This window comes from Stegodyphus dumicola, chromosome 6 (genome assembly GCF_044657685.1).
Source record: "Stegodyphus dumicola isolate Sdum_Otavi_A_Nest chromosome 6, ASM4465768v1".
Classification (NCBI taxonomy): domain Eukaryota; kingdom Metazoa; phylum Arthropoda; class Arachnida; order Araneae; family Eresidae; genus Stegodyphus; species Stegodyphus dumicola.
Genome location: NC_140773.1, coordinates 173,864,407 through 173,889,467, shown reverse-complemented (window position 1 = coordinate 173,889,467; position 25,061 = coordinate 173,864,407). Strand labels below are relative to the sequence as shown.

Genomic DNA, 25,061 nt, shown 5'->3' with positions numbered 1-25,061 from the left:
ATAACTTAACAGAATTAGTTCTCATTTAAAATATGCTTTACGCTATTAACTTCTAAAATGCAATCTAGAAATATTTCAAATCAAAACATATTATATATACTTACTTTTTGTCTCTCGTTTCCCTTGACCATTAAATAATTTGGTTTTAGTTTGTGACACAATTTAATTCTCTTTAATAATATAAACATTTAAAACAGTTCCATCTTCTAAAACAAATCCTTTATCTAAAAAGTGGTTTCTCAGTAATTTGAGCCCACCAGAGGCCGAGCGGTAAAGTCGCTGAACACTGGTAGTTTGGTCCGAGGTTCGAATCCCGCGAACGGGCTGGCTGCATGGGCGTTTTCGTGGTTTTCCCCATGTGTAACGTGTATACGAGCCAGTTTCCCTTAGAAAGTCCTCCACGAAGGCATCCCTCCCCTTAGGCAGATAGCCCTAGTGTGCTTTGTCATGATTAAATACACCAACACTCAGTAATTTGAGGCAGTGCGCTAAATCTGCAAAAACCCATATTTTTTTCGTTTGGAATACTGGATTTGGAAAATGAGAACTATTAATCGAAATCTGTAACTCTTTCCACAAAGTAGTATATCCTCTTAAATCAGACACTATTGCTTTCACTTCTACTCTAGATGATTGAATATGTCTTATGAGTGAAAAAAGAAGTTCTTTCTTCATTGGAGTGTTAAAATCAAAAAATATTGGTTATTTCCACTGCGAAATGAGACCTCTGATAAACTGCACTTTTTGAAAAGGACCGATTTTGGTCCAGTTTAGAATCATAGCAGAGTTTAGAATCTATGTGCATTTCGTCGAAACTGAGAACGCATATTTTTTCTACAGAATTCAAATATTGGCATCTTTCCTTCATTACAGCAAGAACATCACTCTGAATTCCTGAACTACATGAAAATTTAGCGCACCATCTCTTTAATGTGCAAGTGCTAGGTAAAGGAATTTCCCTTTTTTCTTTCCAAAAATCGTAGCTTTTAGATGACAGAGCTCTTATGACAATGCAACGTGAAATATCTTCACTAGTCCACCTGATTTTTATCTTCTTTTCTAGCAATGCGTTAATCTGCGTCTTTGTAAAAATATGCTTTAGACGTTTTTCCAAATTCTCCGATCTGTTCTGTATTTCCTAAATTTCGCTGTTTGGGATTTTAATTTCTGAATTTCCGATACAAATTTCTTTCTAAATGCCGTCCACCTTCTTTGTCGCTGAGCAAACATTCTAAAATCTTTCTTTTCTCTATTTTTCAATATTTTATTACAATTTTCTAAGGATATTATTTTGTTCTTCAAATTATCAATACATTCTTGTTTATCTTTACACTTAGGGCACTCAGGGATATTGTCACATAGGGCATTGTCACTTGTGAGTTTTATTTCAAAATCATTCACATTTGATTTATTATTGTCAGCTTCAATTTCGTTCTCGGCCTCAAAATAAATTTTCTTTGGGCTTAATTCATGTAGTCTTTCGAAAGCACTCTGCATTAGTTTTTTCAAATGTCTCCGATTTCTTGGTGTTATTTTGTTTACTGCACACGATAAATTTACTTTCTGCACAGCATTGCATTTCAACAGCTTCTTTTGCGGCAATCCAAGAAAGCGATTTCTCATGTCATCTTCATAATCACTGCACAGAAAATGTTCGCTGCAAATTCTTGCTTTTTTCACATTAATAGAATCTTGTCTTCGACATTTATGTATCCATTCTTTCGTCAAAAGCAAATTGTCCTTGGGGAAAGCATGAAATACAATATCTCTTCCTTTCGTATTTCTATAAGTGTTACGGCACGTTGCTGCAGCACAAGAAGCCATATTTCATAAAGGATACTTTAAATCTAGAATTTAAAAGGAAAACTGACTAAAACTATATATACACAAATTATTTTAAATATTTGCATTATTAGGAAACAAATATGTATGATTAAAATTAATTTGGGATATGCGATCTCCAGAAAATCGTCTCGCAACTGAATGAAACTACAGTTTTAAAGGCGCGAAATCAGAGCAGTTGCAACAGAGATACGTCAGATTACTTCCGGTTCCCCCCCCTCCTCTATGAGACTCGCGTCGGCGAGGAGTCGAACAAAGGAATGACCTAGCCCTTCTGTTTATCCCTGGTTAATCCCTTAAAGCAGTCATTGGACCTTGTATACTTTTAGGATGTCTTTAAATATGATTATAAAATAAAGTAGCCATTTCAAAAGTTAAAAATAATTCTGTTTAATTTTCTTACACTTGGTTACCTTTTTTTAATATGCATCCTAAGTTTATATATATATATATATATGTTCATTTTCTGAAGAAGCTGAAATATCTTAAATTTTTAGGTAGTTTTTCTAATTAATGCTTTTTATTTGATTTCTTTTAAAATACTTGACAGAAAGCTGTAAAATTTAATTTTGAAAATTTTAGCTATTTTCTTTTTGTGAACTTCCCTGTTTTACCTGTACAGTAGCCATTGCTTATAACTGCTCTTACTGCTTTCAAATTTCTAGGAAATAAAATAAAAACATATTAATCAAGAGAAAAACTGCTATTTATTCTTCTCATGTCCTCTGCTTATGAAACTCATATTGGCAAATGATGAATTTTTCAATACCAGAATATCCCACTTCTTTTCAAAGGCTCTTGTTGTTGTTCTATTTATTGTATTATGGACTGTGGCTTTATAATTCAGGTATATAGGGCTACGATAAGATAAGTTTGATCAAATTTTCCTATTTCCTGATTTCTATAGTTGTGCTACCTGCTTCGGAGTTCTTTGTCTGTTCTGAACTTCAGAGAAGCAGAATTTCTTGATCTTACGGTTAATAAACAAAATTATTTGCAGCAGTATAAATTAATATATGTTCCACCTCAAATACCAGCTGATAGGAGATGGAAATACAACTTCAGCATAATAATAGGCTGAACGAAAAGCAAATAAAGCATTGATCATTCTTCTAATCATGAAATGGTGATCAAAATAAACAGCATTCACTTTTCTGCTAACTAAAAGTGCAAGTTCTGAAGGGTTAATAAATAACTAGGAGAAGCGTTTTTTAAATTTGTGTCGTACTTAACTCGTAACATATTGAGAAGCCCAAACGAAAAGACTTGTTGAGTCAGCATTTCGAGCTATGCAGAGTAATTTAATAACAGTTAAAGATTTTAAAACACATAAATTAATTTTGGCATCAAATTATTGCAAATTTGTGTAGCAAAACCACAGCTCATGTTAAAATGAGAAAATTGAGCTAGAAAAAGTAATTCATTTTTATAAATTCAAATTATTTATTATAATATTTTAAATGGAAATTTTCTTAGTGGGATTTCAGAATATTAAATGCTAAGTTGAAAATGTAATTGATTTCTGTGGCACCAAGTGTGTTGTGTACTGCTAGATGTCATATGGCAAGTGAAATATATCAAGAACTGATATAGTCCTTTTCTTTCTTTAAATTTCATTAGTGTTTTTGTAAAAAATTTAAAGTATAAACTATTAATTTTAAGTTGTCTCAATTCATACTTTTGCGATTTAAAAATGCAAGAAAGACTAATTACAAGAAGTAACAGAAGTTTTCATGGGAAGGGGCAGACAGGAACTCAGTGAGCTCACTCTCCTACAAAATGTCAATATTAGAATCACTGAAATATAGCTCTCTTTAGAAACTCTTATAGCTTCTTTTTTTTCCCTTCCTTCTTCCCTCCCCTCTGTATTTAATGAAATAACAGACCTTCTTGGTAAAACATAGATTTTATTTTCAGTTCATATAGATAGATAATTTAAAGTACAATTCTATCTGTTACAGCATCACACTCCAGCTCACTACTGCAATTTCTTTCTTGATACATTTTTCACTCATCTACTCAACAGTAATCTTCCAGAATAACTTTTTCAAAACATATTTATTTTGATGCTGCTCAGCAATAGTTACACAATACAAAATATGCCGCTGCCACTTCAATATCAAGGACAATAACTATAATTATTTGTTAAATAAAAAATACCACCTTTCCCCCTTCCAGATAAATTTTAATCGATATTTTTATAAATTAAATTTTACAATTTGTTTCTTTCAAAACAACGCAATATCATGTACATAATTGAAACAACATGTAATGTACATACAGTGAGAAAGAGAGGAAAGATCAAAATAATTTTCTATCTAAGTAGAAAAACAAAAAGTTCTTTAATTAGGAGTACTTAATGCGTCTACATTTTTATGGTTTTTACCACTTTGATGAGTAACAGTGTAATTATAGGGTTGTAATACCAGTGCCAATCTCGTAAGTCGCGGATTTAGACTCGCGTTATTTTTTAGACAAACTAATGGATTATGGTCGGTCATGATGAGAGTTTAGTATTCCTATTTGAATAACATTGCAATTTCTTTACAGCAAATATTATGGCATGTGATGGAGTGCCTTTTTTCAGTTTCTGTAAATTGCTTACTGGATGTTGATTCTCTCGATCAACTTTCTGAGCTAAATAACACCAATGCCAGAGTTTGAAGCATCAGTTTGCAAAATAAACTCCTTATTGAAATTTGGCATATAGTATAGGCTTTCGTGACATTTTTTCCTTTATCTCTTCAAATGCTTTTGTGCACTCTTCTGTCCAATTTATTTTCCCTTTCTTTAGGTTTCCTTTCATAGTTTCGATTAAAGCTGCTGCTTTTGAGGAGAACATGGGAATGTAATGATTATAATATCTTGCTAATCCTAAAAGTGCTCTTCCTCGACTTTTTGTGAATGGCACGGGAAAATCAGGAATAGCTTTTACTTTGTCTTCGGGGAGCATTCTTATACCATGACCTACAATATGTCATAGATACTTTACTTTATCTTGAACAGATTTACACTTTATATGGTTAATAGTTTAACCAATGTCCTTTATTTTTTGTTAAAACGGTATTCAGATTGACTTAGATGCTCTTCCCATGTGTTTGAAAAAATTGCCTTAAATATAGAACAGCAAAGTGTTCATAACCATGAAGAATTCCAGCGATCATTTTGCTTAATGGTGCATTTTTAAGTCCGAAAGGCATCCATAGAGATCTAAATGGGCCAAAACTTTTAACGAAATTGGCTTATCTTTGGGCAGTAGGTGTTAAGGTATTTGCCAGTATCCCTTTTTTAAATCCAAAAAGAATTATATATTTTGCAGCTGCTACAGTGTCCATTCATTGTTTGATATTAGGCACGGGAAAGAATTGTGTCTGTCAACTTATTCAATTTTCTATAATCGATACAAGGTCTTGGGTCCCTCCCTGCTACTTCCACTGAAATCATAGGAGAAGTGTAATCTGAATCTTATATTTCAATTATTTTATATTGAAGCATTTTATAAATTTCTGTTTTTAATACATCTGTTTGTCTAGGAGAAATTCTGTATGGTTTACAGTGGATCGGTGTGTTTTCTGCCAGTTGAATATCATGCATTTTCCCAGGCTTACTAGAGATGCTAGATTCCAGACTTATTAGATCGCTATACAACGAGGCTAGATCTCTGCTTTGATGCTGAGATTCAATGAATTCCTTAGAATTAACATACTTACATTAATTACTTTCTTAATATCCATATCTTTCTCATCAGCTTGCTGTAAAATATCTTCATCAGACTCAATTAAATGACAGTTCTTATAGTTTCTCCATTTTGGTGTCTCTACTTCGATCTGCTTACTTTTTACTTGAGATCGTGTCAAAACTGCACTTAACTTTTCTAAATTAAAGCATCTTTGAACAATTGAGCAGTTTTGTTACCCAATACATATCTGCTGGGATCATTTGTAACAACAGCTGCCTTTATCTTTATATGACCAAGTTAACAATTAATTTCAACTTTCACTGTTGGTAGGCACACTAAATGGTCATTTAAAAAATATTGTACCTAGACATGTTCTCCTGTCATTTTTGCATTATCGAAGTATTTTCGAGACGTAACGTCTATTGTGGCTCTAGTGTCTCAAAAAATTGGCATTTCATACCCATTAACTAAACTATTAATTGTATATGTCTCTAACAAATCATCATTCGAAGATACACAATTTATTTTTTATTTGATTTTAAGCAAGGGCATTGAGGCTTAAAATGTTCGTATGTTCCACACTTGAAACAACATGGTCGATATCTTTCATCATATAAATTTTCTTGGCTCTTAAGGTACTGATTTCATTGTAGGATATTTTCTCTTTGTCTGTGATCTTTTTGGTATCCTCAATCATTCCGTTTAACAAAATGCTTAAAATGAGGCAGATGCTGTATTTTTCTCAAAATTTTTGTAATAAGGTTTAAGTGATCCTTTGTTTATTCTCTCAGTTTTATTGCAGAAAATTTTGGTTTTAATGCTTTTCTCATGTCTTTAAAATCTTCAATTTTCTTAATCATCTTAGTAGGTGAAGTGATGGTAGTTCATTGATTCATAAAATGCTCTTTGAAATCAACAGAAGTACACTTTTTAATTTGATTAATCAGTGGATATCTGTTAGTTGTTCAAAAGCTTTAATATTCAATCCATCCTTCTAAATAATTCTTTAAATCATAGTAAAAATCATACCAAGTACTTTCAGAAGATTTTTTGGTGTTTATTAAATAGTTGTCAGTTTTTCCGCACTCAATTTAAAACTCTTTGTAACAGTAAAGTTATTATATATTCATATTTTTTGTGTCCTCTTCTGGTTCTCTAGCAATAAGCTGAACAATATCAGGAGGCAGCAATAAAATAAGTTGAGTCTCTTGATTTTCAGAAGGTATATTCCCAATTTCAACTTGACATTCAAATTACACCAGAAATAAATTTATTTCATCTTCTGTGGAATTAAAACATGGTATGATATAGTGAATTCTTATTCTCAAATGCTGCTCGGGTAACTGCATAGTTTATATCGGCTATGCTCTTGCAGTCAATGCTTCTAGTTCAAGTTTCTGCAGCTCAAAGGCTCTAATTTGCTGTCTTCTTTCAAAGCTTCTATTTGGTGTTTTTCCTTTTTTTCGCTCTTTCTTGTCTTTCATGTTCTCTTCCCCCCTCTCTCTTTTCTAATTGCAGCCAGTAATTCTCGAGTAAATACCTCATCATAATTGGGACTTTCAGTAATCAATTTATGTAATTAAGTAATCATAAATTCAGGTCTCATGGTTAAACCTAACTGTTCTGCCAGTACTTTTAAATCATCCTGGTTTGTGCTCCTATCTAAGAATGACATGTTAAACAAATTACCTTTAAAAGGCTTTCTTTTAAAATTGAATCTTAAAAGTTGTATTAAAAAATATATAAATTTTGGCGAGACTTACTTGTTAACTCTTTTAGATAATACCTTTGTTCTCAAACTCTAAATATACTTATTCTGTTTTCTCATAAGCATTCATCAATAAAACAATAATAATATGTAATGCACAACTGTTATATCAACTTGAAATATAATAATATAACACATTATAAACAATTCAAAAAAGTATATAATGCACTTTTTAAATAAGAAAAATATGAAATAATACTACTAATCTCTTGTTTGATACAAAACTCGTACTAACCAATTGACAAGAATTATTTAAACAACGTTGCTAGTTTGGCAACAAAAGCTTCTACATTGGATTGTCATTTTAACTCACCATTCACAAGTCTCGTTTGCCGATAAGATATTAAATTAGAATTATTCATAAGTTACCTCAAAATGCTTAGATCTGAAAACTGGAATCTATTTAACAACTAAGATATTAAAACTTGCTGGCAGTCTGCAATAAATATGAATTCGTTTAGCAAACATAACTGCTTCAACTTTGGTGTATTCTTTGCCATGTAACAAGTAATATGATTGATTCAAACAATTGAAATATAAATTGGGTCAATAGATATATATACCAGTTCTATGGTGATATATGAAGATCTTATATCTAGGCTTAGGCCCTATGCCAGTGGCGTTATGCGATAAGTAAGTGAAATGCTCAAGAACATACTAAAACACTTATTTAAATTACATAGTATCATTTTATTGTGATTATTGGTTAAGGAAGTAATATTTTGGTCATGTGCCGGCTGATGAGGCTCTGCGGGCCAGCGGTTCGCCATCACTGTTCTAGAGCGTTGGTCATCTGTATAGCCTGTCATCTGATTCTATTCCACAAGGCATGAGATCCTTAATGCATCATCTACTAGGCCTGACAAATTGTTAGTTGTCTACAATGTTGAATTCAAGCTCATATAAAATATTTAACTTAATTTCAAAATAAAATTATTCATAGCATAACTAAGTAACTGATTCTTAATGATTAATATCTTTTTGTAATATTTTAATGCCTTTTAATTGATAAAATTTATATTGCGTTTATTTCGTACAATTTATAATGTAGCTAACTCATATTTTTTTATATTTTTGTCATTGTTGTAATTAATAAAAAATATTTCTCATACCATTTAATATATACATGTCCTATTTGTATGTGAAAATTTTTGTTTTGTGCGAAACATTTGTTTAGAATACAACTTGTGTTCAATGAGTCCCGTGTGCATGTGCTGCACTTGTTCTCCTCTTTCAAAACACTGCTATGTGTGTGCCACGATGTCTTTTGCTAGTATTCACTAAACAACTAAGTTATTATGTACCATATGCCGAACACACTGGTGTCTCCGAACATGGGAATCAAAATTGCTATTTAATCGGCTATCATTGTGAAGGGGATAAAATCAGTTATCAAACAAAGATTAGAGACATCAAAACATGTTAAAAAATTGCGTTTTATCTTGATAGTTGAAAAATACTTATTTATAGTATCATGTGCATGGCCTCATTTATGTACTGTATATATTTCACCCACTGTGTCTGTATTTTAATATTAAGCAATGTCATAATAACAGTAGGACTTATTATAAGAACAGATTTATTGTTTTTCCTTTATTTCTAATTGGCAATAAGTTCATCTGATATTTCCAAGGGTCTGGAATGGATTAATAACTTATACTGAGGTACCTCTGTGCATTATTATAAGTTTTATTGTCTTTTTAATATTTTAGTGTTTCATCTATATATGATTCTTTTTAATTCTCTAATATTTTTAATAATTTTGTGACATATTTATTTAAAACGTCACATGACATGATTGAAATTTGTTCTATTTGAATATCATTGCAAGTTTTTAAATATAATTTATTGTTCTTAAAATTTAGGAAGAAAATAAGAAGTCAAGTAGAAATTCTCGGAAGGTACGTATTTCTATTTTAATTAACTTCTAAGTAAATCAATATTTAAAATTTTTTAAATTATTGTTTAATGTTAGTTCTTTTTCAAATTTTCTTCCTTAAAATAATGTATTTTAACTCCAATTTGGGGTGCTTATTTTAATTAATTTCTAATTATATCAATATTTAAAATGTTATGCTTGCTTAGTGTTAGTTCTTTATAAAATTTTCTTCCTTAAAATAATGTATTTTTAACTGCAGTTTGAGGGCTTTATTTCCATTTTATTGTATTCAGTTTTTCATTCTTATAAATTTTTTCTCATTTTCAGAACGATAAAGAAAATTATACAGAAGCTAAACAACACACTCGTAAGGTATGACATATTAACTAGTATCATGTGTGGTCTTTCTTTTAAATAATCAGTTTGAAATTCTTGTATCAGTCATTAATTTTTGTTAGTTTTAAATAATTTTAGTGCTATAATAGTTCAAGATATCACTCATTTTCATTCATTATCTAACCTAATGAAAGAATATATGCTGCTGAGTCAGCAGTAATGAATTAGTGTCATGGTCAGTTATTTTCAATTCAGTCAATTTGACAAGTTTAATAATCTCTTTGTTATGTTATAGCTGCAAGAGAATTTAAATTTTCTTTCATGGAAAGTATCAAAAATGCTTCTAATCTTGTCACATGGGTAGGTATTATAGAAAGGAATTTTTTCATTAACACATTACCGGCCGGTAATTATCGGCAACACCTACCGACCGATAGGCTACTAATCGGCTTTTCATCACCAACGGCTACCGACCAATCGCCTATTAATTGGCTTTTGTTAGGCAACGCCTGCCGACCGATAGCTTATTAATCGTCTTTTTTCGCCAATGCCTATCGACCGATATCCTATTTATCGCTTTTTTCTCGGGGCTACCTAAAAATAGCCTATCAAACAGTAGCCATGGCAATAAACAATTGCCATTTGCTATATTATCTGTATTTTATTATTAGTATTGAGGTACATTGCTCACTTTCGTTAAGTGTGTTGCTTCATAAACTCCCACATTTTCACACCGTTTTTTAAAAAAAATTACCGTTCACGATAAGCGAAAAAAATGGTACTGGAGAGTTTTATTTAGACGATTTATCAGATTGTTCTGACAATTATTTAGAACATGAAGAATCTGTGGCTGAGTGGTCGGTAAAGTGTTAATAAATAAATTGAAAACTGACAATTCAAAAGATTCATCTAATATGTCTTAATGCGTCATACAAAGAACATGACGCTAGACATTTTCTCACCTGATGCAATCTTTGTGGATCCTAAATTCTGCTGCCTAGTGCCTCTAAATTCTGTTTCCAATGCCTGTTCTAAATTGTAAATGTTTTGCCATTTCCAAATTTTGTTGCTCAGTATGTCACTAAATTCTAAAAATTCTGTTGCATCAGCCCTGTAACCGGCCCTTATCGTATATATATCATATTTCTTCTGAATGTTCATATTATTAAAGAAATAAAATTAGCAGCATTTTCTATACATTCTCTCTCTCTCTCTCTCTCTTTTTTTTTTTTTTTTTTTTTAAGAATTACAGAAATCTAATTAAATCCAAAAATTCTAAAATGAAATAGAAACTTGTTGGAAGAAAGAAATCGATTATGTAAAGAGAAAGAAAATTATTCTTCAAACATATGTGCAATTTTTATTATGTAAATTACCGAGTTGTTTATAATTCCAGCTTTTACTATAATTTCCCATTTCAGTTTCCTCACCAGAAGGCACTTAAATGATTTTTAAAAATGAGATTTTTGGAGTATAAAGACGGAATATATTTCTGACTTCCGCTTGCTCACTGCATTAGTTCCTGCCAGCTCTAATAATTTGTCTTTGCATTATCATTGTAGATATTTGAATTTGTCATGATGATAGAATTACTGAGCCAGCTTAAATTAAAATTAAACTGTATAGTCTTTGACCACTAGTCCACAATTTTAGTTTGAATTTCACTCTTTTTAATTACATCAACGCGAGCTGTAATTGACTTTATTAGCATAAGAACATGCGTTTACGGTCTTTCTTTTTAAATAAGAGGCTTATTTACACATTTGTCTGGCTGTGCAGTTGCTTTCAGACATAGTGATAATTTGTTCCACATCTGTCGAGGGGTACATTGTACTATTTAATTTTTACCAGATCAAGTAAATCCTCATAGCTACATTGTGGAGAACCTGATAACTTAGTAGATAAAGCACACAGAAATTAGAAAGAACATTAGTTTCCATATAAAGACAAATTTCTAATTGTTAGAAAAGATGTTTAATTAGAAAGAAATTGATATAAATTAGCCAAGATGTCTGGGAAGGCTTCAAATTAAAAAGACTCATAAATATTTTGTTGAGTGTTATTGCTACAAAACATAAATATTTTGTAGCTTTTAATGTGTAATTGTCCTAATATCGTTTAAGAATCAATGTCATAAATTACATGTATTTTAAAATGAAATTTTATTAGATTTTGATTTTAATAGTGCTTTTTTAACAAATATCGTTTAAAAATAAATAAAACTTAATAGTGGCCTTTTTAATTCATAATGACTGATGCTATCTAATTGATGCCCACATAGTACAAAAACATCCATGGGATATCCCGAGGATGTTGCTCGCGGGATATGCGCACATCCTCAGGACATCCCGGAATATCCCGCGAACCTCCTAAACACCTCCTCCAGAGTGCTTAATGTCTCATCCCGGGATATCCTCAGGACATCCTAACTAAGTCCCATTGACAGCGTGTGGGATGTTATTAGGATCTGAACTCCTACTTACTACATCCTCAGGACATCCTGGGATATCCTACTAACCTCCTAAACACATCCCATTATATCCTAAAAACATCCTATCTATGTCCCATCGACAGCGTATGGGATGTTATTAGGATTTAAAGTCCTATTTACTACATCCTCAGGACATCCCGTAATAACCCTGTTTCCTCCTAAACTCATCCTCCCTAGTGCTTAATGTCACATTCCAGTATATCCTTAGGATGTCCTATCTAGGTCTCACCGACAGCATATGGGATGTTATCAGGATTTGAAATACTAGTTACAATATCCCTTTAACCTCTTAAATACATACTCTCAATTGCTTAATGTTACATCCCAGTATATCCCCAGAAATCTTCTTTATATTCCAGTGAAAGTGTGTGAAGGTGTTGTGATAACCTGAAACTTGCTTATTTTCCACAGACAATCTCAGGTCCTCCATCTGTGGTTACTATGGAAAAATAAGAAATGTTAAGAATATTTATACAATTTATTTTCTAATTTGAATTTTAATTTATTTAATAATTTGTAAATATATCTAAAACTGTGCAAGAGACTTGAAATGAATTATTAATACAAAATATTATAAGAGAAAATTTTGCTTTAAAGTATTAAAAATCTTTCGATCATTTTTAACCATTCAAATAGCCCAAAACTGAATTCTTTGATATATTCATAATTAAATTATTCTTCAAATTCAGTTCTGACTCAGTTAATTTTTATTCAAAATTCAATAATAAAATTAAGCATTTAATAACCTTTAAGTAGTGGACCAGATGTGTGTAAATTTTGAAATTCTGAACTTAAGTCTGTTATGTTGATTGAATCATTATTCATGGCTACAATATGATTAAACAGTTCATGAGTTGGTCTTGCTATTTGCTGTAATGGAGTGGAAGATTTTCTAATCAATTTCTTAATAGAAGATATATAGCTTTCAAATTTAAATGCACTGTAATTATCTAACGGCCCAAACATTTTTACATCTTCGCAAATATACAGTAGGCCGTGAACATTATGAGCAATATACTGTTTTTCATAATAAAGCCCAAAATTTACTACGAAGAGTTTTAATAGAGACTGTGCGTATTCATCAATTGCCGTCTGATTCTGTATTTTACATAAGAGTCTAATCGAAATATGAAGTAGTAAAAAATGATCATGTAGCTTTTTGTTAAATTAAAAAAATAAATAAATAAAAATAAGCGGGCTAGTGTACAGTAAAAATTGACGGTATTTTGTAGCTTTCCAGTGTTTCAATTCTTTTAGAGTTGGTTCCTTGGTTTTCTTGCAAATTCAATTTGTACATAAGGCTTTAAAAACTGGTCATTTAAAAAAAAAATTAGTTCAACATTTTTATGTGGTAATCGTGCTTGTAAGGTGCCTCCGCCTATCCTAATAGTAATAATTTTTTGTACTACTCCTAAGGACACAAGGGACATAAAGTCTAATGGAATATTTATTAGCCCTATATTTGGGATATTCCTTAAAATGGGATAATCGTTTTGGTAATCGTCATCAGTCAGTTCTTCTTGAGACATAAAAGTTCATATTTCGAATCACAGTTTGAAATGGAACTTAAAGAATATTTGCTAGCGCGAAAATTCGACACAGTCCTTTTTCATAATTAAATACTACTTCATCTTCTGACGAATCCGATAATATACGTTGATTTATTCTGCTGTAAATCCGTCTTTTAGATATCTGAGATAATTTTTTTTTAGTTCTGATCATTTTTGTAGAATAAAGGAAACATTTAGAAACTTACTTTTCACACTCTGTCAATGTAACGCTTGCAAGCGTCAGCAAGTCAGTTCGTAACTGAAAGAGAATTTGGAACGACGGTTATTAACGTTTAGCAGACTAGCTGAATTCTGGAAATCAGAAAGTAAGTACGTGTACTTTCCACTTTGTGGGGTTCTTCAAGGATATCACTATTACGGAGCAATTAAACCCGTTGGGGGCGTTTTGCGACTTTGTTGTGAAGGGATGTTTCCCTCATGGAGGTCACCTCTTACTTCCTACCTCCATGGTTTCCCTTGTAGGGGGATACAAAAGAAGAGAAGGTCTGACACATAAATCTGCCACGTTAACAAAAGAGAAATCTTCTTGGGGCATCGGCTACAGAAAAAGTGCTCAGAGGTGTTACATTCTGAACGGAGCTCGGTTTCTCAAAAGCAAAGAAAATTTGAGAAGCAGTTTGACGACCAATGATAATGATGATCAAAACTTTAAGATTTTCAACTTCAATTGTTATTTATAGTATAAAATAAAGTAATAAAACTGCTGAGTTTAAAGAACACGTTTAATTTAAGAATTAAATCATTTTAATTTAAAATTTAAACATCTATTTAATCTGTTATCTAATTTTGAGTTTTCATAACAACATTTAACTTTGTGTTATATACCTTGAAGAAACGTGTTTACTGCATTTTCTGGATGTTACAAATAAATTAATAAAGCAGCAATTATTGTTAAATTATGAGGAGTCATGTAGCATTGTCGGCATAATGTATAAGACTGCAGAGCGCTGTATATATTTTTTTCGTGCTTTGTTTAGCAAAGACCGAATATTTGTATGGTTAAAGAGGTAGCAAAGTGAGGTTTGAGGAGAGTAAGAACTTAATGTTAGTTCTTCCCATTCTCAAACCTTATTTTCCTATTACAGAGAGGTAAAAAATAAGTTACTTCTTACCTCAGTCGCTTTGAAAAACTAATTCTCATTATTAAAGAACTTACCAGAAAATGAACGAAGAAACTGCAATGAAATTTTTACCCCAATAAAATTATTCTTCTGTTTATAAATTCAAATTAAAGCAAGTTAAACCTCGTACAGACTAGTTTTTAACTGCGTCTGTAAATTAAAATTTTGTTTGTTAAAAAAAAATAATAATAATATTGTTACTTATTACTGCACAGCACTAAACATCATCATTCATTACTAATATAATAGTGTAACAGATCAAAAAGTTTTTTTTTTCTTTTGCAGTTTCAAAGTATAGTTATTTCTTTGCTAAGAACTATCGATGAATTTAATAGAATACATTTATAACTTGATATTTCTGATTAGTGCCTCAGAGACGGGTAAGTGATTATATTGACCGATTGCCGTACGGAAAAGCTCAAGTTCGAATGCCATATAAGGCATGGATGCACATCATGCCCATCTGTTCATAGGATAAATGTCTTCGTAAAAGATTTTTTGAGTTAACCTGTAACGTGCATAATATTTGTGTTCAAAGATATTAGAAAAGTATCTAAAATAATGTTTACAAAATATATTATGTAGCAATTATAATTTAATTGTAAACACACTTTCAATATGAAACTCAAAAACGGATCAATAGGCACTGTGAAACAACAACAAAAATTTGAAAATATTATTACTTAATATTTACAGCCAACATATACAAGACGAAATCCAGTGTAAGCATAACAATTAAATTTTCATATGCAGAATAGGTAATCCATAGAGTAAGATTTCGATTCTTATAACATGACTTGCGTGTGGTACAAGGTTACTTTAATATTTTCAGATATGAGCTTCCATAAAAAGTAAGTACTGAAGATATCTGAGAAAAAACATTCTCAGGAGATCTTCATATATCGCGGGACATTACGACTTGAACAGGACATCCTTAAGATGTTGATTTACGATGTCCTCAGGATATCTGAAAATCAACATCCTGAGATCTTCATATATCCCGGGACATTGAGACTTGAATAGGATATCCTCAGGATGTTGACTTAAGAAGTCCTCGGGATATCCTAAATGCTTTCCGGGAGATTGCGACTTAAATAGGATATCCTGAGGATGTCTTGTGTTATGGGGGGGATTCATGTAAAACTTATTCTTAGCACCTAGCGATACTTAAAATAATAAAAAACAACTTATCACCTCTGGTTCTTTAGTAGCTTATTTTAACCTTAATGTATTAAATTACTTACAATTTTTTTTTAAACCACTAGATAGCATCCATTGTTTATTGCTTTTGAAATGAACACAGTTTTAGGTTCCTCGCATTCTGCCTGACTTCGATATTTTACTCATAAAATGCTGCGAGGGTGGAGGGAAAGCATAATGTAAACTGATCTGGGCTCTCAATCACCATGTGCTAATATAAATATTTGTGTGGTTGATTTATATCTGATTTCTTTTTTGTCTCTAGTATGTACAATCCTTTAGGGTTACTGGATTACAGCCCCTGGAACTCTATTCGAAGCTACGACATTAATTACGTGATACAAAGCTCAACTAACTTTCAAAACCTGCCAACCTTGCCTACATCTGGCCTTTCAGGTTTGTTCTGATTAGCAGGTCTCTCTCTAGGCAAGCAGCAGCAGTGACGACAGCCAGTCTTTTGTTATGAACCATACTGATTATGATTTTACTTCTCATTTTAATCTATGCCACTTGACATAAAATATACCTGCTATGTACTAAACCTGACTGAGCAATTATATGACAAAATGACACATTAAAAAAAAAAAAAAAAAATCCGAAAGTTTTCAAATTTTAAAATTTATGTCCAAAGGGGCCTTTTTTTTTTTAAAACATTTTGTGTGTTATCTTTATTAAATATCATGTTCTTCACACTTAAACCATAAAATTCAGTTCAAGAGCAATATTGCAAAATAATTTTAAACTGAGCATATCCTTAAAATTTCCGATGCACTGCCGCACGTGCTGGAATTAAAAAAAAAAAAAAAAAAAAAACCCTCTTCTTTTCATATATATATATATATAACAAAGTTAACATTGCTCGCTCTGAAATCCTTGACTTTGTTAATCAAAAATTATTTAAAGTTTTACAAAATATGAAAGTGATAGTAAAACAAATTGCAAATTTGGGCTTCCAGATGCCCATATTCATAGTAGGATTACGTCATTTAAAATTTGATGGCTCTAGGTACTGTTGTTTTATCACAATGTGAGAAACATACATAAATTTATTCAGATTCTTCATTATTTAGTTTCTTCAAATTTAATACAGGGTGCTAATATTTGTTAGCAACAGTTTGAAATATGAAGCGGACATTCAGAGTGATTCGACGTAAAATCACAAAACAAAAACAATAGTCCTTCAGGGACAAAAAGAGCATTTGGACTTTGGGGGGGGGGGAAGAGAATCCAGCATAAAGCTAGCTGTTAGTGAAAAGCAAATAAATGTCACATATCTTCTTTCAGATATGTCCAACTATTATAAATGTAAATTATTAAATGCTATTTGATAAATTTCATAAAGTTTATTTTATTCTCTGATAAATAATATTTTAATTATGTTTAATAATAATGCATCCTACTTGCGGATCTATTTTATTTTTAGGATGGTATTACAGAAGGGAATTTCAGCCTTAGATAATATTTTAATTAAATTTATTCAGTTCCCATTTGCTTATAGGTCCTTAAAAGTCCTTAACCTTTTCTGGGAAGGCGTACCATCCAGGTATTACTAGAAATTGAATTCAGTGGATTGGCGAAGCGTATACGCATTTTAAGCTGTAGTAGTTTTTTTTTTTTTTTTTTTTTTTTTTTTTTTTTTTTTTTAAACCACTAGATAGCATCCATTGTTCATTACTTTTGAAATGAACACAGTTTCAGGTTCCTCGCATTCTGCCTGACTTCGATATTTTACTCATCAATTGTTGCGAGGGTGGAGGGAAAGCGTAATGTAAACTGAGCTGGGCTCTCAATCACCATGTGCTAATATAAATATTTGTGTGGTTGATTTATATCCGATTTCTTTTTTGTCTCTAGTATGTACAATCCTTTAGGGTTACTATGTGGACCTGTTACATTTTGCATTGCCTTCATATGTATTTTGGGTTTTTTCCTTTTTATTTCGGAAAGCCTCAGGTCCAGTCTATTATGGCACGAAGATGTTAATCAGAGGAAGAATACACTCGTATGGTGAATGAACCATTTACTGACACATATGAGAGTGGTGATTCATTTTCTAAAGAGGTAGAATATGATACTTATAATGATTCTGATTCGGACATTTTGTCAGAAGCAGAGCTCACTTAATGCCTGCCTTCAACTTTATGTGAAAGTGCAACTCAAGATACTTTATCTTGGACTCTCGTACTTGAGGAATTGCATCCCCATACATTTACTGGAACACTGAGAATAAATTCTGTGGTAAATGCTGAAAAAGAAATTGATTTAATATTTTCTTTGATGATGATCTACTAAATTTGATTGCTGAAGAATGAAATAGTTTTGCACAAAACACTCAAAAAAGTTCTCCATCAACTTCTAAGTCAGTCAGATTTTTCAGATGTGAATACTGAGAATATAAAAGTAGCTTTTGAAATGATAATATCGATGGGCATTATCAAGAAGCCTAATTTGAAAATATAGTTCACTACAAATGAAATATTCGCTACTCCATTTTTCAACAGAGTTATGCTTAGAGATACGTTCCTTAATATTTTAAAATTTTTGCATTTCACCTCAGACGAGTGCTAAAAAGTTGGTAAAACTAGGACTAATAGTAGAAAATCTAAAAAATAAATTATAGCTACATAATCGAGGAAAATATTTGCATAGATGAATCCTTTTTTGCTTGGAAAAGCCATCTTGGATTTCGACCATATGTTCCATCCAAAAGATCATGTTACAGTATAAAAATATGTATGTTATGCGAATCAGTTACCAGTTATGTATGGAATTTTTTAATTTACTTCAGAAAGAATGCTGAAGTATTAAGCAGCAATGGATCTTACAGAGAAAGAGTAGTGAAGACATTGATGAGCAACTTATGTGAGATAGGGTATAATTTATATTTGGATCACTTTTTCGCTCCCCATCACTTGTGGAATATGTGCATTTCGTAAAAACGAATGTTTATGGAACAGTATTAAAAACACAAAAAAGAATGCCTAAAGACTTTTCAGGGGGAGGAACACTAGAAAATGGTGAATTGGAAGTAATGCAGCAAAACAACATGAATATCATTGCCTTCAAAGAAAAAAAAGAAAGGCATTTTTATGCTAACGAGCATACATGGACCAGAAATGACTAAATCTGGCAGAAAAGATAGAATTACCAAAGAAGACATTTTAAAACTAAATATATTATAGATTATAACAAAAACATGGATGATATAGACATAAAAGACGCAGTTATGACGCACTATTCATGTTTTCAAAAATCGGTTAAATGGTACCGATTTTAATCCATTTCTCCAATTTAAATTGAAACTAATTGAACAAATGTTCGAGAACTAGAGAAATTATTGAGAAGAAAAGCATTTTTTTGTCAAATCTGGGCCAGACTCTGATTATCTGGTAGGCATTTTTCTGCACTTCGTATAAACGAAAAGGGTGAAAAAAAACTGAAGAAGGTGCATAGTGTGTTCACAAGCCATGCTAAAACAAAGCAACAGACATATTACGCTTGTAGAACATACAGTGTAGGACCTTGCGCTTCTGTGTGTTTTGAGATTTACCACACTCAGCTCTCATTTTAATTTTGTTACTTACTGTAAATAGTCTTTATTGTGTTGTTTTATTAATGAATCTTGTCAATTAAAACTTTGGGATAATTTGAACAGCGCTTCCAAAAATTACTTAACAAGATAAGCAATTTTAAAAAAAAATATGTTTTCATGTAGAATAAAGAAAAAAAAGGTTATTCAATGCTAATTTTAAAATATATAAGAGATCAAATAACAATCTAAAGTGGTACCAAAAATTACAATGTCAGAACTGAATCCCCCCCCCCCCAAAAAAAAATTTTCGTTTATCAATGCAAAACCCCCGTCCTGTGCTGTGACTGTCTTCGATTCCTTTCCATCCCGCACTTGCATCTTAAACAAAGGTGCACTGTTGCGAAAGGGTTAAAAATATTTCATTTCCGTATGCAGAAAGGTGTACGAACCCTGTTAACTTGCTATAGCAAGATTTCATTAATTTCAAGGGTGAAATATAGTACTTATTAAAAAAAATAATTTAAAATAATACAAAGAAATAGCTTATTCCTGAGAAGATTTATAACATTTATTTTTATTATTATTTTTTTTTTTTTAATTGAAACAAACCGTTAGCATTTTCTTAGGTAGGCTTCTAGCCATTTAATACTGCAGCATATGCACTGGTTATACATCCTCTGAGTACCATAAACGAAGTCTCTTAGGATTCAGAATTGTTTTGCTGGCAGTTCTGATGCAAAGCCAGCAAAATTTGTGCCTTGTTAAAAAGTACAGCAGCCAAAGACTTACAATGGCAGGGTTCGTATGGTCCTTAAGAGTCCTTAAAAGTCTTTAGATTTTTTGGAATTGATTTTTGGTCCTTAATTTTGGCCAAACTCAGCAAAAGGTCCTTAATTTTAATCATCTGAAATTTCTGTCTGTTTTTACGACTGCCATTTTGAGTGTGAATTAGCATTTTGAAGGAATATTTTTGGCAATTCACTGACATACATGATTGATTATCTTTTGAATGGGTTCATGGGTTATAATTTGTTTCTATTTCTAATATAAATGATGGGATACTCGAGTTTCTAAGCAAGAAGTGAAACATAAGCATTTCGGAATTTGTTTTTTCCAAGAAAGAGCTTTTAAACAACTTTTCGCTTTTGGGGATGTGAATTCTTTTATTAAATGGCTCTAAATTTGGCCACTTATCAACATTTTGGCGATTTTGAGATCAGTTTCTATGGAAAATTTTTAATTCCGAGATCTGAGAATTTTTCCATGATTTTTTTAGAACATAACATTGATAAATATCATTAAAATAATGGCAATGTATTGTAATTATTTTTAAGAAATAACATTAAAGTAAAGCATTTTTATTTTTTGCTGTCATACTATAAATTCCATTTTGGCCACTTTTACAATATCTTGAATCTGCAAAAATAGACAAGGTATAATGTTATAAAGCACAATTTACGAAACATTTCTTAGCAAAAGCAAAAAAGCTATGTAATTAATTAAAAATATTTTCTTTTTAATTTTTTTATGCTAAGAGTTTTTCCATGTTATTGTCTCAGAATATGCATCAGTTTTCTCTCTGAAATTAATTTTACATTTTTCCCCTCTGATTTTTTTCTCAAAATATTTCTGGCTTTTTGCTGTTCTAGAATTCGTAGGAGTAATTTTTCTTTAGGATTTTAGACATTGCAGCTTAGAAGGTTTAGAAGAAGGCAAGATTTATAGAGCCACGATTCTAGAAGATTCGAGAAATATGTGACAAAATTTGAAATATTTCCACATCCATTACTTTCAACACGTAATGGATGTATTTTACAGAAAACTTGCAATGAATTTCTTACTTTTTGGAGAACGTCTGGAAGAACAATGAAAACATAATATTTGAATGTTTTACTTCTGATACTAGAATCTTTTAACATGTTTATCTTCCCTTTATTTTCTCTACTTTTCAATAGACTCAAGCATGGAAAATATCAAAAATGCTTCTAATCTAATCACATGGGCAGGCATTATAAAAAGTTTTTTTTTTTTTTTTCCTTACTAATAAAGAAATTGAAAACGTACAATTTAAAGGATTCATCTAATATGTCTTAATGCATCATACATATAGCTGGCACTAGGCATTTTCCCACCTGATGCTATCTCTGTGGGCTTAAATTTTGCTGCCTAGTGCCTTTCTAAATTCTGCTTCCAATGCCTCCTCTAAATTCTAAAAGTTCTGCCTTTTCTAGATTTTGTTGTTTGGTATGTCACTAAATTCTAAAAATTCTGCCACATCAGCTGTGCAATTGGTCTTTACCATATATATTTCATATTTCTTCTAAATGTTCATATTACTGAAATAAAATTAGCCGCTTTTTCTATACATTATAAATGCATTTAGTGTTTTTTAGAATAACAGAAATCCTTAATTAAATGTGTTAAAGAAAGAAACGGTATACATAAAGAAAATTATTCTTTAAAGATATGTGCAGTTATTATTATTATGTAAATTACCCAGTTGTTTATGATCTCAGCCTTTACTATAATTTCCCGTTTCTACTTCCTTATATGATAGAGTTGCTGAGCTAGATTAAATTAAAATTGAATTTTATAATCTTTGACCACTAGTCCACATTTTGATTTTGAATTTGACTGCTGTTATTTAATTATGTCACCGTGAGCTGTAATTGATTTTGTTAGCATCATGCCTTTATGTTCTAAGTTCTTTTTAAATAAGCCTCTTATTTAAACCTTTGTCTGATATTGTAGCTACTTTCAGACGTAGCGATAATATGCTTCACGTCTGTTTTGGGTTTTCGACTATTTAACTTTTAGCAGATAAATTAAACCCTCATAGGTACGTTATGGATAGGTTGACAAGTTAGGAGATAAAGCATGCAGAAACTAGCGAGGGCATTGGCTTGCATATTAAAACAAATTTCTAATTGCTAGAAAAGATGCTTAAAGAGAAGGAAATTGATATAAACTAGCCAAAATGTTTGGGAAGGCTAAAATAAAATGACGGATAAATATTTTGTTGAGTGTTTTTGTTACAAATCATAAATGTTGTGTAGCTTTTAATGTGTAATAATCCTAATATCGTTTAAGAATCAATACCATAAATTACATGTATTTTAAACTATGAAATTTTATTAAATTTTGATTTTAAAAGGGCCTTTTTTAACAAATTTTGTTAAAAAAATAAAATTTAATAGTGGTCATGTAAATTCACATTGACTAAGGATATCAAACTACCTAATTTAATTATTTCTAACTAACTGCTTACCCTTAAAAATTATCTCTGCATATTAAAGTGAGTTATTGCCTTTCATTAATACCCACTGTGGTCACAAGATAAAATACAAAAATGTAAAAATTTGAGTAAAACTTATTCTTTGCATCTAGTGCAGTTATATGTGCAGTATTGTATTTTTACACATTATAGTGTGCAGTTATATGTAAGATATGTGCAGTTATTATTATTATGTAAATTACCCAGTTGTTTATGATCTCAGCCTTTACTATAATTTCCCATTTCTACTTCCTTATATGATAGAGTTGCTGAGCCAGATTAAATTAAAATTGAATTTTATAATCTTTGACCACTAGTCCACATTTTGATTTTGAATTTGACTGCTGTTATTTAATTATGTCACCGTGAGCTGTAATTGATTTTGTTAGCATCATGCCTTTATGTTCTAAGTTCTTTTTAAATAAGCCTCTTATTTAAACCTTTGTCTGATATTGTAGCTACTTTCAGACGTAGCGATAATATGCTTCACGTCTGTTTTGGGTTTTCGACTATTTAACTTTTAGCAGATAAATTAAACCCTCATAGGTACGTTATGGATAGGTTGACAAGTTAGGAGATAAAGCATGCAGAAACTAGCGAGGGCATTGGCTTGCATATTAAAACAAATTTCTAATTGCTAGAAAAGATGCTTAAAGAGAAGGAAATTGATATAAACTAGCCCAATATGTTTGGGAAGGCTAAAATAAAATGACGGATAAATATTTTGTTGAGTGTTTTTGTTACAAATCATAAATGTTGTGTAGCTTTTAATGTGTAATAATCCTAATATCGTTTAAGAATCAATACCATAAATTACATGTATTTTAAACTATGAAATTTTATTAAATTTTGATTTTAATAGGGCCTTTTTAACAAATTTTGTTAAAAAAATAAAATTTAATAGTGGTCATGTAAATTCACATTGACTAAGGATATCAAACTACCTAATTTAATTATTTCTAACTAACTGCTTACCCTTAAAAATTATCTCTGCATATTAAAGTGAGTTATTGCCTTTCATTAATACCCACTGTGGTCACAAGATAAAATACAAAAATGTAAAAATTTGAGTAAAACTTATTCTTTGCATCTAGTGCAGTTATATGTGCAGTATTGTATTTTTACACATTATAGTGTGCAGTTATATGTAAGATATGTGCAGTTATTATTATTATGTAAATTACCCAGTTGTTTATGATCTCAGCCTTTACTATAATTTCCCATTTCTACTTCCTTATATGATAGAGTTGCTGAGCCAGATTAAATTAAAATTGAATTTTATAATCTTTGACCACTAGTCCACATTTTGATTTTGAATTTGACTGCTGTTATTTAATTATGTCACCGTGAGCTGTAATTGATTTTGTTAGCATCATGCCTTTATGTTCTAAGTTCTTTTTAAATAAGCCTCTTATTTAAACCTTTGTCTGATATTGTAGCTATTTTCAGACGTAGCGATAATATGCTTCACGTCTGTTTTGGGTTTTCGACTATTTAACTTTTAGCAGATAAATTAAACTCTCATAGGTACGTTATGGATAGGTTGACAAGTTAGGAGATAAAGCATGCAGAAACTAGCGAGGGCATTGGCTTGCATATTAAAACAAATTTCTAATTGCTAGAAAAGATGCTTAAAGAGAAGGAAATTGATATAAACTAGCCAAAATGTTTGGGAAGGCTAAAATAAAATGACGGATAAATATTTTGTTAAGTGTTTTTGTTACAAATCATAAATGTTGTGTAGCTTTTAATGTGTAATAATCCTAATATCGTTTAAGAATCAATACCATAAATTAATTTTGATTTTAATAGGGCCTTTTTAACAAATTTTGTTAAAAAAATAAAATTTAATAGTGGTCATGTAAATTCACATTGACTAAGGATATCAAACTACCTAATTTAATTATTTCTAACTAACTGCTTACCCTTAAAAATTATCTCTGCATATTAAAGTGAGTTATTGCCTTTCGTTAATACCCACTGTGGTCACAAGATAAAATACAAAAATGTAAAAATTTGAGTAAAACTTATTCTTTGCATCTAGTGAGACTTAAAATAATACAAAATAACTTATCACCTCTGGTGCTTTAATGGCGTATTGGAACCTTAAAGTATATTAACTGGGTTATAATCCCTGGAACTCTACACGAACCTATAACACTAACTGCATCAAACAGAGCCCGACTAACTTTCAACACTTGCCAACCGTGCCTACATCAGGCCTTTCAGGTTTGTTCTAATGAGCAGGCCTGTCTCTAGACAAGCAGCAGCAGTAACAACATTCAGTCTTTTGTTCTGAGTCATGCTGATTATGATCTTACTTATCATTTTAACCTATGCCATTTGACATAAAATCTACCTGCTATTT

General features: G+C 31.1%; 1 protein-coding gene across 2 annotated transcripts in view; it reads left to right on the top strand.

The window, feature by feature from the left end:
• LOC118182618 (uncharacterized) overlaps nt 1-25,061 on the top strand; it is a 269,407-nt gene that overhangs the window by 191,727 nt on the left and 52,619 nt on the right. For both annotated transcript variants that reach the window (XM_085819175.1, XM_085819174.1), the window contains exons 45-46: nt 9,155-9,190; nt 9,496-9,540. In XM_085819175.1, the coding sequence (XP_085675301.1) occupies nt 9,155-9,190; nt 9,496-9,540 (81 nt within the window). The remainder of the gene's footprint in view (nt 1-9,154; nt 9,191-9,495; nt 9,541-25,061) is intronic.